This window comes from Artibeus jamaicensis, unplaced genomic scaffold (assembly GCF_021234435.1).
Source record: "Artibeus jamaicensis isolate MK-2021 breed Jamaican fruit bat unplaced genomic scaffold, CSHL_Jam_final scaffold_1283, whole genome shotgun sequence".
NCBI classification, from domain to species: Eukaryota; Metazoa; Chordata; class Mammalia; order Chiroptera; family Phyllostomidae; genus Artibeus; species Artibeus jamaicensis.
The window spans coordinates 13,699,700-13,716,848 of record NW_026522028.1 but is presented as its reverse complement, the minus strand read 5'-3'; the positions used below and the strand labels follow the sequence as shown (position 1 = coordinate 13,716,848).

At 36.4% G+C, this 17,149-nt stretch overlaps 1 protein-coding gene across 4 annotated transcripts in view; it reads left to right on the top strand.

Annotated features, from left to right (window-relative positions):
* CNKSR2 (connector enhancer of kinase suppressor of Ras 2) overlaps positions 1–17,149 on the top strand; it is a 313,411-nt gene that overhangs the window by 234,328 nt on the left and 61,934 nt on the right. For all 4 annotated transcript variants that reach the window (XM_037129263.2, XM_037129190.2, XM_037129132.2 and 1 more), the window contains 2 exons: positions 2,726–2,774; positions 15,048–15,220. In XM_037129263.2, the coding sequence (XP_036985158.2) occupies positions 2,726–2,774; positions 15,048–15,220 (222 nt within the window). The remainder of the gene's footprint in view (positions 1–2,725; positions 2,775–15,047; positions 15,221–17,149) is intronic.

The following is a 17,149-nucleotide window of genomic DNA, read 5'->3' as shown; positions in this document are numbered from 1 at the left end:
TATTTAGGATATAAAATAAAACTACATTTTAGATGGAATTTACCTTCATAAATGCTTATCAAAGGAAAGTATTTTTGATCATCAATAAACAATATGAACTTATGCTCTAAGTTCTGTCATGTGCGTGCATGCACATATGGTCACACAGAGTACATTCTCCCCACAGCAGCAAAACTGCATTCACATATGTCAATTGTCTCTGCCCAGGGAAGCCCATTGAAAAAAAACAGCATCCAAAGATGTTATTGGATTGATTACATAAGAACCCCTTGCCTACCAACTATAAAAATACTAGACCCCCCCAAAAGAAAACAGGTGTTTAGTTCCCCAGGTGGGCAAAACCAGCTTATCACTTAGGGGAGCCTCATGTCGGTATAGGGAACTCTTTACCAGCCAAGTTCCCAGATGTCAGCCAAGGGATGTCACCCTGCAGACAGGTCCTTCTAAGATAGCAGTTTCAGACCTCCTATAGTAACTTTTCTGTATAAAGACCTATTTCCTTGACTGTAGCTTTCACTACTTTTGCTGTTACTTTCAAAGCATATAATTCACTTACATGATTATAATTAATATAATTCAGTTATAACTTTCATTTTAGGAAATGTTACATTACTTAGAAAAGTAATGAAATCTCTCTTAAAAATAATTGTGTTGTAATATTTATGATATTTACAAAAGGCATCTGAGGCTTTGCTTCCTTGAATGATGGGTAAATCTGTATTGTGTTCCTAGAAGTTCTTAGACTTCAACAATATGTGTACTTCTTATACTCTGCCATCACAATCAGTATGACAATATATTTATAGGGAAAGAAAAGATAATCTTGTTAAGCAAAAAAGCCTGGAGAGCATAAAATATGTTTTTGTGTAGAGTTTAAAGTAGACCTTTAGGTTCTAAAGAATAGCACACAAGAAGCATAGGAGTTATATTATATAACTCAATTCTTTCAAGCTGTCTGTTATCCATGTAGCTTCCTAAAAACACACCACCCCCATCTTTGTCATTTTTAAAAATAATAAGCTGTAAAATTATAATGATTACTTGTGGAAACACAAAAGAAAAAAAGAAACCCAATCAGTAATTTTACAGCCAAACAATTTAGGGAAAATAACTATATGTAAATTAACTATATGTAAGCACAATAGCCTGAGTTATTATTTGAGTTATTATTTTCAAGCAAAGTACACTCGAGATAATCAGCACAGTGTGTGTTTTATCTTTTATGCTTTCTCTCCAAAGTGAATTTTTGTGGTCTTGAGTCCTTCAAAATTATACACACACACAGGCATGTGCACACACAGACACTTGACACTTGCTTTGACACTTGGGTGATTCTTTCTGGATCACACCATATGGCAGCAAATTATCTAATCCCTATCTTTAGGAATGGTATCCATTCAGAATATTATATTCATGAAAATTGTGTTAATCATATACGAACACAAGAAAACTATTATGTAATAATATTATTCTGTTATTTTATGAGCAAAGATGCTAAATAAGAAAGTTATGTCACAGAATACAAATGTATTCTATAAAGCCAACACAGTGAATTTTATGTAAACAAAATCCTGTTGCCTCTTATAGATATATCTTTGTAAAAGAAAAGAACCTGTTGCCTAAAATTCATTTTAAAGGATTATCTATGAATTAAAATTACACATGCTATCTCTGTACCATACTAACTAGCTAATTATATGAACCTAATTAACCTTATTTACACCGATGAACAATATAGCTTACTAGACTATCTGATTGGAACCAGTGATTTAGAGTCATTAATTGAAGGCTAGACCATTCAATGCAGTTGTGGGATTTTCTATTAAGACATTAAACTGTTGCATCACTTAACATGGAGTAAAGATAGGCTTAACTGAGATGGTTGTTTAACCAGGTGAGTATGGTGCTGGGAGCATGAATCAAGGGAATAATTATAATGATATCCTATGGAAACCAAGTGGAAGAAGAGAAATAAAGGCACCAAAGGGCGGTGAGGTCAATGAATTGGACACCTCAAAGGAAGACTTTTTAAAAATTGCTGAGTTGAAAGCATTATGTAAGACATAGAGAGTGTAGGCAGTGGTTGGAGTATACTTTAGAAAGCACATGATCATGGTAATGGGTAGCTAAGGATTGGAGAAATAAAGATCATTGGAGATGAGGGACTGAGGAGCCCAAGGTTCTGACATCCCCTACATGAAGATTAGTCACCAATACTAATAAGAGAAGTGGATGTGAGATGAAAATAATGATCCAAGTGCTGAAATATTTAGTGGCAGAGGAGGGGTACCTAAGAGATCAAAAGGTGATAGTGGTGTATGTAATAGAATGAACTTCTAAGGAACAAAAAGAAATCATACTTGCCTGCCTACTTAATAAGATTTTTCTGAGAACCAAATGAGATATTGCTTGAGAAAGCACAATAAACTCCTTTAACAGGTACAAAGTAGGATTGTGCATATGCGTGCTTAGTTTTACTATTGTTTTGTGCCCAGATTTCTCTGGTACAAAATAAAGACAAAAATAATATCCTCTCCTGCTTCCCAGGAGATTAGAAAGTTGAGCAGCATGATATATATGATTTTTTTTGAGACTTTGGAAAAAGAAAATAGTTTCTCCAACCAGATTTCAGAGTTATCATTCAGGTCTTGAGAGTTCTGCATACCATGATGATATTCCACATGGCACCCTATCAGATAACATTCTTCCTTATCTTTGATTTCAGACATTTCAGCAGTCCTCTCTGCAGCATAAATCAAAGAAGAAAAACAAAGGTAAGAAATGGGAATGAAATGAAACACCTACCTGCTTGGTTTGCACTGTGATGATCACCAGGACATTTCACCAATCCTCTCTTGACTGAAACCAATGTGGTATAGAAGAGCACAGCCCTCTAGCAAACACTGCAGAGCCCTGCTTCTCCTTCAAGTCAATTGTGATACAAGGCATCTTTTACCAAAAAATGGTCTCAACATGCTTTGAGACCAGGCCTTCAAACTTCTTTTTTATATAATTTATTTAATTTTATTTTTCAATCACAGTTTACATTCAATATTATTTTGTGTTAGTGTCAGGTATACAGCATAGTGGTCACATAATCACATATTTTACAGAATGATTCCCCAACATTTCAAGCACCCACCTGGCACCATACATAGTTCATATTATTCACTACATTACCTATGTTGTACTTTACATTCCTGGGACTATTTTGTGACTATCAATCAGAAGTTCTTAATCCTTTCATCTTCCCAGGCCCTCAACCACCTCCCCTCCAGCAATTATCAGTCTGTTCTTTGTATCTATGAGTCTGTTCCTATTGTGTTTCTTCATTCATTTTGACTTTAGATTTCAAATATACAAGGGGGCAAAATTTGGTTTACAAATTGTGTATTGTTTCCATATACAGTTGTGTATCTGGAAAAAGATATGTGGGTTACAATGATTACAATAGCTTTATTAACTCAAAAAAATCACAGCATAACTGTAAACCTACTATTTTCCCACCCCATACATGAAATCATATGGTATTTGTCTTTCTCTGACTGACTTATTTCACTTAGCATAATATCCTCTAGTTCTAGTTATATATATATATATATATATATATATATATATATATATATCAACTTTTTTTATCCACTCCTCTATTGATGGCCACTTGTGTTGCTTCCATATCTGAACTACTGTAAATAATACAGTAATGAACATAGGAGTAGATATATTACAATATTTTGAATCAGTGTCTTGGATTTCTTCTGATATACGGGCTCTGGCAGAAGAAATGCCTGCTTAAGTGTGGTTGGTAGGGTAATAACATGGGTGTAATAATTTATACTTTTAATTTGAACATTTCATCTAAAATGTCATATGGTTCCGGCCAAGATAGAGGTGTAGGGTGGAAACATTGTGCCTCCTCGCACAACCAAGTTTAAAGACAACAAAGATTTAGTAACAAAAACACAACCAAAACAGACAGAAAATTGAACTGTATGGAAGTCCTACAACAATGAACCTTTCAGCCAGACCTGTAAGAGCGGCAGAGTCAGCGGCTGGTGGAGACAGGTTGCACAGGAAAACAGTGGCCAGACCAACCCAGGCACACAGGCGGTGGTTGGCAGATCCCAGGTGTGGGGTGGCAATGGGCAGACCCAGTGAGGGCGCAAGGATGGCAGGCTGACCTTGGTCACACATTCATGCGCAGATAAACCAGGCAAAGGAGCAAGCAGTGAGACAGACCACACAGGCCTCAGCGCCTTGCAGGAAGCAGCAGAGGGGACCACTATTGCCCTTCTCTGACCCCGCCCCCACATACAGCCTCACAACCCAGCAACTGGGTTGCCCCACCCTGGTGAACACCTAAGGCTCCACCCCTCATACGTAACAGGCAAGACCTGACCAAAACATTATGGCTGAAGAAGAAGAGCTCAAAGCCCCAGAGCCAATACTTCTAAGTGACCAAGAGATAGCCAACCTATCAAATACACAGTTCAAAACACTGGTGATCAGGATGCTCACAGAACTGGTGGATTTTCATCACAAATTAATGAACAAATAAAGGCTAAATTAAGTGAAATGAAGGGAAATGCACAGGAAACCAATAGAGATGGAAAAGGAAACTGGGACTCAAATCAATGGAGTGGACCAGAAGGAAGAAAGAAACAACCAAACAGAAAAGAATGAAAAAAGAAGAATTCAAAAAAAATTAAGAGAGGCTTAGGAAGCTCCAGGACATCTTTAAACATGCCAACATCTTTAAACATGCCAACATCTTTAAACATGCCAACATCCAAATTATAGGGGTACCAGAAGGGGAAGAGGAAGAACAACAAATGGAAAACTTACTTCAACAAATAATAAAGGAGAAGTATCTCAGTCTGGCAAAGGCAATAGACTTCCAGGAAATCCAGGAAGCTCAGAGAGTCCCAAAGAAGTTGGACCCCAGAAGGAACACACCAAGGCACATCATCATTATATTAGCCAAGATTAAAATGAAGGAGAGAATCCTAGAAGCAGCAAGAGAGAAGGGGACAGTCACCTACAAAGGAGTTCCCATCAGACTGTCAGCTGATTTCTCAAAAGAGACCTTACAGGCAAGAAGGGGCTGGAAAGTATTCCAAGTCATGAAATCCAAAGACCTACAACCAAGATTGCTCTACCCAGCAAAGCTTTCATTTAGAATGGAAGGGCAGATAAAGTACTTCTCAGATAAGATCGAATTCAAGGAGTTCATCATCACCAAGCCCTTATTATATGAAATGTTAAAGGGACTTACCTAAGAAAGAGAAGATAAAAAATAGGAACACCGGAAGGACAGCAAACTCACAGTTATTAACGACCACACCTAAAACAAAAGCAAACTAAGAGGACAGCTAGATCAGGAGCAGAACCATAGAAATGGAGATCATATGGAGGGTTAGCAACAGGGGAGTGGGAGAAGGAGAAGGGGGGAGAAGGTACAGATAATAAGTAGCATAGACGATAGGTAGAAAATAGATAGGGGGAAGGGCAAGAATAGTATGGTAAAATAGAATCTAAACAACTCGTGATACATGGACATAAACTAAAGGGGGGGATGGTGGGGGGTGCAGGGTGGAGGGGAATGAAGGGGGAAATGGGACAACTGTAATGGCATAATCAATAAAATATATTTAAAAAATAAAATGTCATATGGTGTGCTTAAGTGTGATATTGTTATGTTACAGAATTATGTGCTTATGATTTTGTGATAAAAGATTTTGTAATAAAAAAGGAGCATTATTTGTGCTGGACCCTGTATATATAGAAGTAGACTCTCTGGGTCATAAGGCAGGTCCATTTTTAATTTTTTGAGGAACTTCTATACTATTTTCTATAGCAACTATACCAATTTTCATTCCCAACAGTGCATAAGAGTTTCCTTTACTTCACATCCTCTGTAACACTTGTTTGTTGATTTATTGATGACACCCATTCTGGCGGGCATGAAGTAATATTTCACAGTTGTTTTAATTTGCATTTCTATGATGATAAGTAATGTTGTACATCTTTCAATATGTCTATTGGCCATCTGTATGTCCTCTTTGTAAAAATGTCTGTTCAAGTTCTCTGCCAATTTTTAATTGGATCGTTAGTATTTTTTCAGTATTGAGTTATGTAGGTTCTTTATAATTTTTGAATATTCACTTCTTATCAGATGTATCATTGACATATCATCCTCTCCCATTCAGGAGGTTATCTTTGCATTTTGTTGGTGGTTTCTTTTGCTTTTCAAAAACTTTTTAGTTTGGAGTAGTCCCATTTGTTTAGTTTTCTTTTGTTTCCCTAGCCTGAAGAGATGTCAAAAAATATATATATTACTAAAGGAAATGTCAGAGATTTTACTGGCTATGCTTTACTCTACGAGTTTTATGGTTTGGAGTCTTACATTTAAGTTTTTAATCCACTTTGAGTTTATTCTTGTATCTTATGTAAGAAGGTGTTCTATTTACATTTTTCACATGTATCTGTTCAATTTTCTCAGCACCATTTACTGAATACACTGTCTTTGTCCTTGCCTCCTTTGTCATGGATCAATTGACCTTGTAGTTGTGGATTGATTTCTGGGCTCTGTATTCTGTTCCATTGATCTAATGCATGTGTGTTATATGCCAGTACCATGCTATTTTCAGTACTACAGCCTTGTACTATAGTTTGATATCAGGTAGTGTGATATCTTCAACTTAGTTCTTCTTTCTCAAGAGTGCTGTGGCTATGTCAGGTCTTTTGTGGTTTCATATAAATTTTTGGATTATGTGTTCTAGTGCTAGTAAAAAAAATTCCATTGGTATTTTTATAGGAATTGCATTGAATCCATAGATTGCTTTGGGTAGTAAGGACATTTTAATTATGTTAATTCTGACCTGGTATATATTTCCATTTATTTGTATCTTCCTTTGTTGTTTTATAATTTTCTGAGTACAGATCTTTTACATCCTTGGTTAAATTTATTCCTAGATGTTCTTGATACAATTGTAAGTGGGATTGTCTTCCTAGTTACCCTTTCCGATACTATATTACTGGTGCATAAAAATGTCTCCAGTTATGTTTTGCTTGCTTATTTGTTTTCTTGATTAGTTTCCACTTACAGATGATAAAATATGGCATTTGTTTTTCACTGCCTGTCTTATTTCACTTAGCATAATGCTCTCCAGATCCATCCATGCTGTCGCAAAGGGTAGGGACTCCTTCTTTCTTTCTGCTGTGTAGTATTCCATTGTATAAATGTACCATAGTTTTTTGATCCATTCATTTACTGATGGGCACTTAGGTTGCTTCCCTCACTTGGCTATTGAAGATTGTGCTGCTATGAACATTGGGGTACATAGGTTCTTTTGGATTGGGAACCTAATTGAGAAAACAAACAAACAAGCAAAATATAACCAAAGACATTGAAAAAAATCAATTGACAGTAACCAGAGGAGAGGGGGGAGAGGTATAATGGGGGAAAATATGGGAAAAGTCATCAAGGAACATGTATAAAGGACACATGGACAAAGTCAAAGAGGGTAGGGTGGAGAGGGATGAGGGGCTGAGGAGTGGCAGCAGGGAATGGAGGCAACTGTACATGAACAACAATCAAAAATTAAAAAGTTAAATACAATAATATCTGAATATTTATTTTGTATCCTGGTACTTGACTGAACTCATCAGTTCTGGTAGTTTTTGGTGGACATTTTAGGGTTATTTATATACAGTACCCTGTTATCTGCAAATAATGGCAGTCTTACTTCTTCCTTTTCAACTTGGATGCCTCTTTTTTTCTTGTCTGATTGCTATGGATAGGACTTCCAGTGCTATGCTGAATAAGAGTGGTGAAAGCGGACATTCCTGTTTTGCTCCTAATCTTAAGGGAAATGGTTTTAGTTTTTCCCCATTGAGTATGATATTATCTGTGGGTTTGTCATATATGGCCTTCATTATGTTGAGGTATGTTCCCTCTATTTCCACTAGGCTAGGAGTTTTTATTATAAATAGGTACTAGATTTTTCTCAATGCATTGCATTTTCTGCATCTGTTGATATGATCATGTGATTTTTATTCTTCAGTTTGTTTATGTGGTATATAATATTGGTTGACTTGGGTATATTGAATCGAGCTTGCATCCCAAGAATAAATCCCACTTTGTCATGGCGTATGATCTTTTTAATATATTGCTGAATTCGGTTAGCTAATATTTTGCTGAGGATTTATGCATCTAAGCTCAGTATGGATATTGGCCTATAATTTTCTTTTTCTTCTAGTATATTTTTCTGTTTGGGGAATTAAGATACTGAGTTTGGGAGTCTCCCTCATTTTGAATTTTTTTATGAACAGTTTGAGAAGGGTGGATGTTAGTTACTCTTTCAATGTTTAGTAAAATTCACCTGTGAAGCCATTTGGTCTAGGACTTTAGTTTATTAGGAGTTCATTGTTATTGCTTTGATTTCCTTTGTTATAATTGGTCTGTTCAGATTTTCTGTTTCTTCTTGATTCAGTTTGGGGAGATTGTATGTTTCTAGGAATATATCTATTTCTTCCAGATTGTGAAATTTGTTTGCACGTGATAGTTTCTAATATTTTTATAATCCTTTGTATGTCTGTGGTGTCAGTTGTTACCTCTCCTTTTTCATTAATTATTTTATTTATTTGGGTCCTCTTTTTTTGATAAGTCTTGTTAAAGGTTTATCTATCTTATTTGTCTTTTCAAAGAACCAACTATTAGTTTCATTTTTTTTTTGCATTGTAAGACTATTTCTGCTCTTATGCTTACTATTTACTTCTTTCTACTCACTTTGGGCTTCGTTTTATTTATTTATTTTTTTAGTTTCTTTAGGTGTAAGGTAAGATTGTTCATTTGTGACTTTTCTCGTTTCTTGAGGAGGCCTATATTGCTATAAATTTCCCTTTCAGGATTTCTTTCACTGTGTCCCATAAATTGGGCTTCATTGTGTGTTCATTTTCATCTGTCTCAAGGTATCTTTTGATTTTTTTCCTTGATTTCATCTTTAACCCATTTATTGTTTAGTAACATGTTATTTAGCCTTCATCTGTTTGTGTGCTCTTCAGTTTTTTCTTGTAATTAATTTCTAGTTTTATACTATTGAGTCTAAGAAGATGCTTAATATGATTTCAATCTTTTTAAACTTAGGGAGACTTGTTTTGTGGCCTATTGTGTGGTCTATCCTAGAAAATGTTCCATATACACTTAAAAAGAATGTGTATTCTGCTGCTTTGAATGTTCCATATACACTTGAAAAGAATGTGTATTCTGCTGCTTTGGGATGAAATGCTCTCAAAATATCCATTAAGTTAATCTGGCCTAGACTTCCGCCAAGATGGAGGCATAGGTGGAAACACCTTGCGTCTGTGCACAACGAAATCTAAAAACAACAAAGTTTTAACAACAATAAACGCAACCAAACACACAGAAAATCAACAATACAGAGTCAGAAAACAACGAAATGCTCAGCTAAACCGGTAAGAGGGGCAAAACCAGCAGCGGAGCAGGTTGGCCAAAAAGATCCTCGACCGGGGTGGTGCGCAAGCAGCAAAAGGCGTGGATCCCAGGTAAGGGCTAGCTACGGGTGGACACAGGGAAGAGGCGCCGCTGGCTGTCTGTGGTCGGTGGAGCATTTGGGTGCAGATAAACCAGTGAATAGGTGGGCTCACACATTTCCGCTCAGATAAACAGGCAGGGGCGAGCGGTGGGACGGACTGGGCGAACAGAGAGGACCGCCATTGCTCCCTCTCTGACCCCGCCCCCACATACAGTGTCACAAATCAGCAACCTGGGTGGCCCAGCCCTGGTAAACAACTATAGCTCCGCTCCTCATACGTAACCGGCACAAACAGATAAAAAACATGTCTCAAGAACAACTCAGAGCCCCAGAGCCAATAAATCTAAGTGATGAAGAAATAGCCAAACTTTCAGATGCACAGTTCAAAACACTGGTGATCAGGATGCTCACAGAACTGGTTGATTTTAGTCACAAATTAGAGGAACATATGAAGGCTAAACTAATTGAAATGAAGGGAAATGCACAGGAAACCAATAGTAATGGAAAGGAAACTGGGACTCAAATCAAGGGAGTAGACCAGAAGGAAGGAAAAAATGACCAAACAGAAAAGAATGAAGAAACAAGAATTCAAAAAAATGAGGAGAGGCTTAGGAACCTCCAGGACATCTTTAAACGTTCCAACATTCTAATTATACGGGTACCAGAAGGGGAAAAGGAACAATCACGAGTGGAAAACTTATTTGAACAAATAATAAAGGAGAATTTCCCCAATCTGGCAAAGGAAATAGACTTCCAGGAAATCCAGGAAGCTCAGAGAGTACCAAAGAAGTTGGACCCAAGAAGGAACACACCAAGGCACATCATCATTACATTAGCCAAGATTAAAATGAAGGAGAGAATGCTAGAAGCAGCAAGAGCTAAGGGGACAGTCACCTACGAAGGAGTTCCCATCAGACTGTCAGTGGATTTCTCAAAAGAGACCTTCCAGGCAAGAAGGGGCTGGAAAGAGGTATTCCAAGTCATGAAATCCAAAGACCTACAACCAAGATTGCTCTATCCAGCAAAACTTTCATTTAGAATGGAAGGACAGATAAAGTGCTTCTCAGATAAGGTCAAGTTCAAGGAGTTCATCATCACCAAGCCCTTATTATATGAAATGTTAAAGGGACTTACCTAAGAAAAAGAAGACAAAAAAGATGAACAGTGAAAGGACAGCAAACTCACAGTTATTAACGACCACACCTAAAACAAAAGCAAACTAAGAGGACAGCTAGATCAGGAGCAGAACCATAGAAATGAAGATCACATGGAGGGTTAGCAACAGGGGAGTGGGAGGAGGAGAAGGGGGGGAGAAGGTACAGAAAATAAGTAGCATAGACAGTAGATAGAAAATAGGGGAGGGTAAGAGTAGTAGGGGAAATACAGAATCTAAAGAACTTGAGACACGTATTCGTGAACTAAAGGGGGGAATGGTGGGGGAGGGGTGTGCAGGGGGGAGGGGAATGGAGGGAAGAGAACAAATGTAATGGCATATTCAATAAAAAAAGAAAAAAGTTAATCTGGCCTAGTATGTCATTTAAAGCTACTGCTTATTGCTTATTATTTCTCTTGAATATTTATCCATTGATGTCAATGTGTTGTTGGAATCCTGTACTATGACTGTATTACTGTTGATCTCTCCCCTTATGTCCATCAATATTTGCCTTAAATATTTTGGTGCTTCTATGTTGGGTACATACAAGTTTACAAGGGCTATACCTATCATCTTTTTGGACTTTTTGGACATCTTTATCATTATGTAGTATCCTTCTTTATTTCTTACTATAGACTTTGTTATAAAGTCTATTTTGTCAGACGTAAGTATTGCTACCCCAGCTTTTTCTCCTTTCCATTTGCATGAAATATATTTTTTTCATCCCTTTACTTTTAGCCTGTGTGTGTCTTTTATTCTGAGGTGGGTCCCTTATAGACAGCATATATATAGGTCTTGTTTTTTTATGCTTTCAGCTACCCTGTGCCTTTTGATTGAAGCTTTAAATCTATTTACATATAATGTGATTATTGATAGGTACATATTTTTTGCCATTTTATTATATGTATGTTCATATAATAAACATACATATGTATTTTCCTCTTTTTTTCTTCCTCTTAAAAAAGAACCTTTAGCATTTCTTCCAATACTAGTTTGATGGTGATGAACTCCTTTAGTTTTTTCTTGTCTTGGGAGCTCTTTATTTCTCTATCATTTTAAAATGATAGCCTTGCTGGATAAAATAGTCTTGGTTGTAGGTCCTTGCTTCTCATCTTTTTGAGTATTTCATGCCAATCCCATCCCTTCTTACCTGAAGTGTTTCTATTTGAAAATCAGATTACAGTCTTATGGAAGCTCTATTATAAGTAACTGCCTGTCTCTTGATGCTTTTAAGATTCTCTCTTTATCTTTAACCTTTGCCATTTTAATTATGATGTGTCTTGATGTGAGCTTCTTTGCTTTCATCTTATTTGGGATTCTGTACCTCCTGACCTGTGTGTCTTTTTCTTCACCTGGTTAGGAAAGTTTTCAGTCATTATCTTTTCAAATAGGTGCTTAATCCCATGCCCTCTCTCTCTCTTCTGCTGCTGGCACTGTGATGCACATGTTGCTACACTTCATGTTGTCTCACTGGTCCTTTAGCTATCATTTTTTAAATTCTTTTTTCTTCTTACTGTTCTGGTTGGTTGTTCTCTGCTACCTTGTCTTTCAAATTGCTGATTTGATTATCTGCTTTATTTAACCTGCTGTTGAGTCCTCCTAGTATACTCTTTATTTCATATATTGTATTCTTCATTCTTGACTGGTCCTTTTAATTTTTTCTATATACCTTTTTATGCTTACTATCTCTGTAAGTTCTCACTGAATTCATCCATTCTTTACCTAAATTTCTTGAGCTTCTTCATTAACTATTGTTTTGAAAACTGTACCAAGTAGATCGCTTGCCTCCATTTCTTTTAGTTCTTTTTCTGGGTGTACCTTCAGCTCTTTCATTTGCAGCATGTTTATTTGTGTCCTCACTTTGGCTGCCTCTTTGTTATTTGTTCCTGTGTATTAGGTAGATCTGCCCAGGGTTAGTGGCTATGAATGAGATTTTGTGTGCTGACTCTTTAAGAGTGTGCTTGGATTTCTAGCAGCCTCAGGTCTCACGCTGGCAGATGAAATCTATGCTGATTTTCACATCATATATTTAGGCCCTTCTTTTCTGCATTGGTGTTGTAGGCTGAGGAGCCAGGCATGGGGTTAAGACCCGTTATTTCTCAGGAGGAACTTATGCAGCTGAGCTATCCCTCCTGATTCTCAAATGCCGCATGTAGGTGCAGGGCCAGCCCTTTTTACACCTGTTCCCTTACTATCTGCCTCAGTATGGCTTCTACTATAAATCTTTATTTATTTATAAGACTTCTGTTAAGAGAGTTCTGGCCACAATGGAGACATAGGTAGAAATGCTGCACTTCCTTGCACAATCAAAAGAAGGATAAGAATCAATTTAAAAACAATAAACAACCAGAAGTGCCAGAAAATCAAACTCCATGGACAACCAATGAGTTAAAGAAACATTCACACAAACCAGTAAGAGGGTAGAATTGGGCAGCCAAGCAGAGAGGATGCTCAGCAAGTCAGTGGACTGTGTGGGCAAGGTAGGGCTGGCTGAGTGGGAAACTAAAGACTCAAAGCTAGCTGTAAAGACTCAAAGCTACTGCGGGGGTTGCCAAGACAGGAGAAACTCCCAGTCTCACATGAGAGAGTTCATTGGAAAGTGGGGCTAGAGCGGAGCAAGCCAACAGCATTGTTCCCTCTCTAGCCCCTCCCCCACAGACAGCGCTCCAATGTAGCAAAAAGGGTTGCCTCACCTGGGTGAATACCAAAGGCTCCACCCCCTTACAATAAAACAGGTGCATGGAGATAAAGAAATATGGCCCAAATGAAAGAACAGATAAAAACTCCAGAAAAAGAGCTAAGCAATGAGGAAATAGCCAACCTGTCTGATGCAGAGTTGAAAACACTGGTAATCAGGATGCGCACAGAACTGATTGAACTCGGTTGCAAAATGAAGGAACAAATGAAGGCTACTCAGAGTGAAATAAAGCAAAATATGCAGGGAACCAACAGTGAAGGGAAGGAAACCAGGACTCAAATTAACAATTTGGAACAAAAGGAAAAAATAAACATCCAACTAGAACAGAATGAAGAAACAAAAATTTTTAAAAATGAGAAGAGACTTAGGAAACTTGGGGACAATTTTAAATGCTATAACATCAGAATCGTAGGGGTACCAGAAGGAGAACAAGAGAAAGAAGTTGAAAACTTATTTGAAAAAATAGTGAAGGAAAACTTCCCCAATCTGGGAAGGAAATAGACTTCCAGGAAGTCCAGGAAACCCAGAGAATCCCAAAGAAACTGGACCCAAAAAGGAACACACCAAGGCACGTCATCATTAAGTTACCCAACATTAAAGAGAAAGAGAGAATCTTAAAAGCAGCAAGAGGAAAGAAGACAGTTACCTACAAAGGAGTGCCCATAAGGCTATCAGCTGATTTCTCAAGAGAGACCTTACAGGCAAGAAGGGCTGGAAAGATGTATTTGAAGTCATGAAAGGCAAGGACCTACATCCAAGATGACTCTCTCCAGCAAAGCTATCATTTATAATGGATGGGCAGATAAAGTGCTTCTCAGATAAGATCAAATTCAAGGAATTCATCATCACCAAGCCCTTATTATATGAAATGTTAAAAGGACTTATCTAAGAAAAAGAAGATCAAAACTAGGAACAGTAAAATGACAACAACTCACAACTATCAACAACTGAATTTAAAAAAAATGAAAACAAAAACTAAGCAAACAACTAGAACAGGAATAGAGTCAGAGAAATGGACATCACATGGAACAGAATTGAAATGGACATTTCAGTGGGGAAGGGGAGGGGAAGAATGGGGGGAAGTACAGGGAATAAGAAGTATAACTGGTAGGCATCAAATAGATGGGGAGAAGTAAAGAATAGTATAGGAAACAGAGAAGCCAAAGAATTTATATGTACAACCCTTGGACATGAACTAGGGGCGGGAATGCTGGAGGGTTGGGGGGTGCAGGGATAGAGGAGGATAAAGGTGGAAAAATTGGGAAAACTGTAATAGGATAATCAATAAAATATGCTTTAAAAAGACTTCTGTTCAGCTAGACTTCCATTGTTTATTCAGGTTGCTTGTTCTGTAATTTAGTTGTGATTCTGATATGAATTACACCCCAGGAGGGAGGGGTGAGTGTGACTTCCACCTATTCCACTTCCATCTTGAATCTGATTACACACTTGCGATTAAATTGTATGTCACTTAGATGGGAAAAATGATATTAAAGATTTCCATATTTTTCTAAATTATAAACAGGAATTTTTAAGGTTAGGAACCCAGACTGATTTGTTGTGATCTATAAATCAGTCTTCTACCTCTGCATGTTTATAAAATTCAAAGAACATTTTTACCCACTGTTATTATCTTTAGGTCCTATAGCTGGCAAGAGCAAAAGACGAATTTCTTGCAAAGATCTTGGCCGTGGTGACTGTGAGGGCTGGCTTTGGAAAAAGAAAGATGCAAAGAGTTATTTTTCGCAGAAATGGAAGAAATATTGGTTTGTCCTTAAGGATGCATCTCTATATTGGTATATTAATGAGGAGGTAAGACAAGCACATTTTGTTTTCCCATCCATTCTTTATCTTTAACCAAAAGAATCATCCTTTTGAGACTTATAAAATCATGTAATCATCTAAAGGCTAATTCAGAAGATTTTTGCTAGTTATTTTTCACAAGAAAAATATTTAAAACTTTTAAAATGTTTGTATATGGGCATTCTGTTAATATAGTTGTATCATTTATTCTAATGTAGCAACATATCTGAAACACAAATAAAATAAAATTTTATATATCTAATTAAAAATACCAAGGCAGTTAGAACAGTAGCTTAATTTAAAATATTATATATGGAAATTTGATATAGATTTTTAAATGTCTTGTTTTTGTTTAAAGTTTTTAATTTTGTTCTGTTTTAGGGGGAGAAGTCCTTTAGAGATTTTAGAGAATTACTATCACTAGACCTTATTTCAATTTTTTTAAAAAACGAACTAATAGACTAGTTGTGAAAATCTGCAAGTTTCATTTCATTTGGCACAATTGGGGAGTAGGGTGTATATAATACACTTAAATTTTTCTTGTGATTTTATTTCATTTGCAGTTAGCATACTTTTTCCAGAGTAATATGTCATAATCTATCACATATCACAACAGATACACAAGAGTATCCCTTACTTGTTATTCCCTTTACACTACATTTCCTTTGATTCCTTTGCCATAGCCATCTATCAGATCATGTTAAGTGTATTTTAACAATATATCTATTGTTAACGTTTTCTCTCAAAAAATGTACATGGCTTAATGCAAGATACCAGCTAAATAGTCTTATATGAATAATATCAATATTATGTTATGACATTCAATTTGCATTTGAAGATTAATTTTTGAAATATAATTTAACATTATTACGCTTATGATTATAACATCTATAGAGAATTTTGTGTTCCCTAGACAAGCTATTATGTTCTTATTTTATTTTATGTTAGGTTATGTTTAAGAAAGGATTCTTAACACTGCCTGAAGTACTATGCCTCATTTTCCATGTCTGCAAAAAAGGGAATAATAAATGTACCTAGCTCACTGGGTTGTTACATGGATAAAATGAATAATGCATTTAATACCAATGCCTGGTACATACTAAGTACTCAATAAACATATACTATTAGTAATATTTTTCAAATTCACATCTAATTTCATTGAGTTACTATTGTAGTATTTAATATAAATATCTGTATTACCTATACAGAAGGATTTGGTTATTTACTTTTGATATTTTTTCTGGCAATCACATAATTTCATGTGTCTTATTTATTTATTTATTTTTAGAGAGAGGGTAAGGGAGGGCAAAAGAGAAGGAGATAAACATCAATGTGTGGTTGCCTTTCACTCACCCCCTACTGGGGTACTGGCCTGCAACCCAGGCATGCACCCTGACTGGGAATCAAACCTATGAACCTTTAGTTCACAGGCCTATCAGGGATCATGTGTCTTATTTTAGGTGTAGTAAACAAACAATAATTTTACCTATGTTTTCATTTAGTGTATGTATACACTTAGTATGCCAATCAAGCATTATCAAAATATACTGTTCTCTTTGTCTGCTTTTATTTTAAGGTCACTTGTAGATTTGTCTGTTGTATGCTAAATTATATTCTATCTTTCACAGTTTAAGTGATCAAAAAACTGTGGCCTCTTTTTATTGAATACTAGCTAAAAGTTTCCATCAGAGAGTTATTGTTACTCTATTAGCCTTATGAGAGGTGAGTGAAAAATTCCACAGTATACATTGCAAAAAATACCCTAGTGTGACATTTTTAGGCTAAATGTGAAAGTCCCTCATCTCTTCATTATGGGAACATAATAACTACACCCGCAATGTTTTAAATGGTTCAAAATTTAAACATTTTAAATTAAAGGCATCATGGTAACAAGGGAAATCAAAGTTGAGTAAGAGATTTGAGACCATTGTATTTACC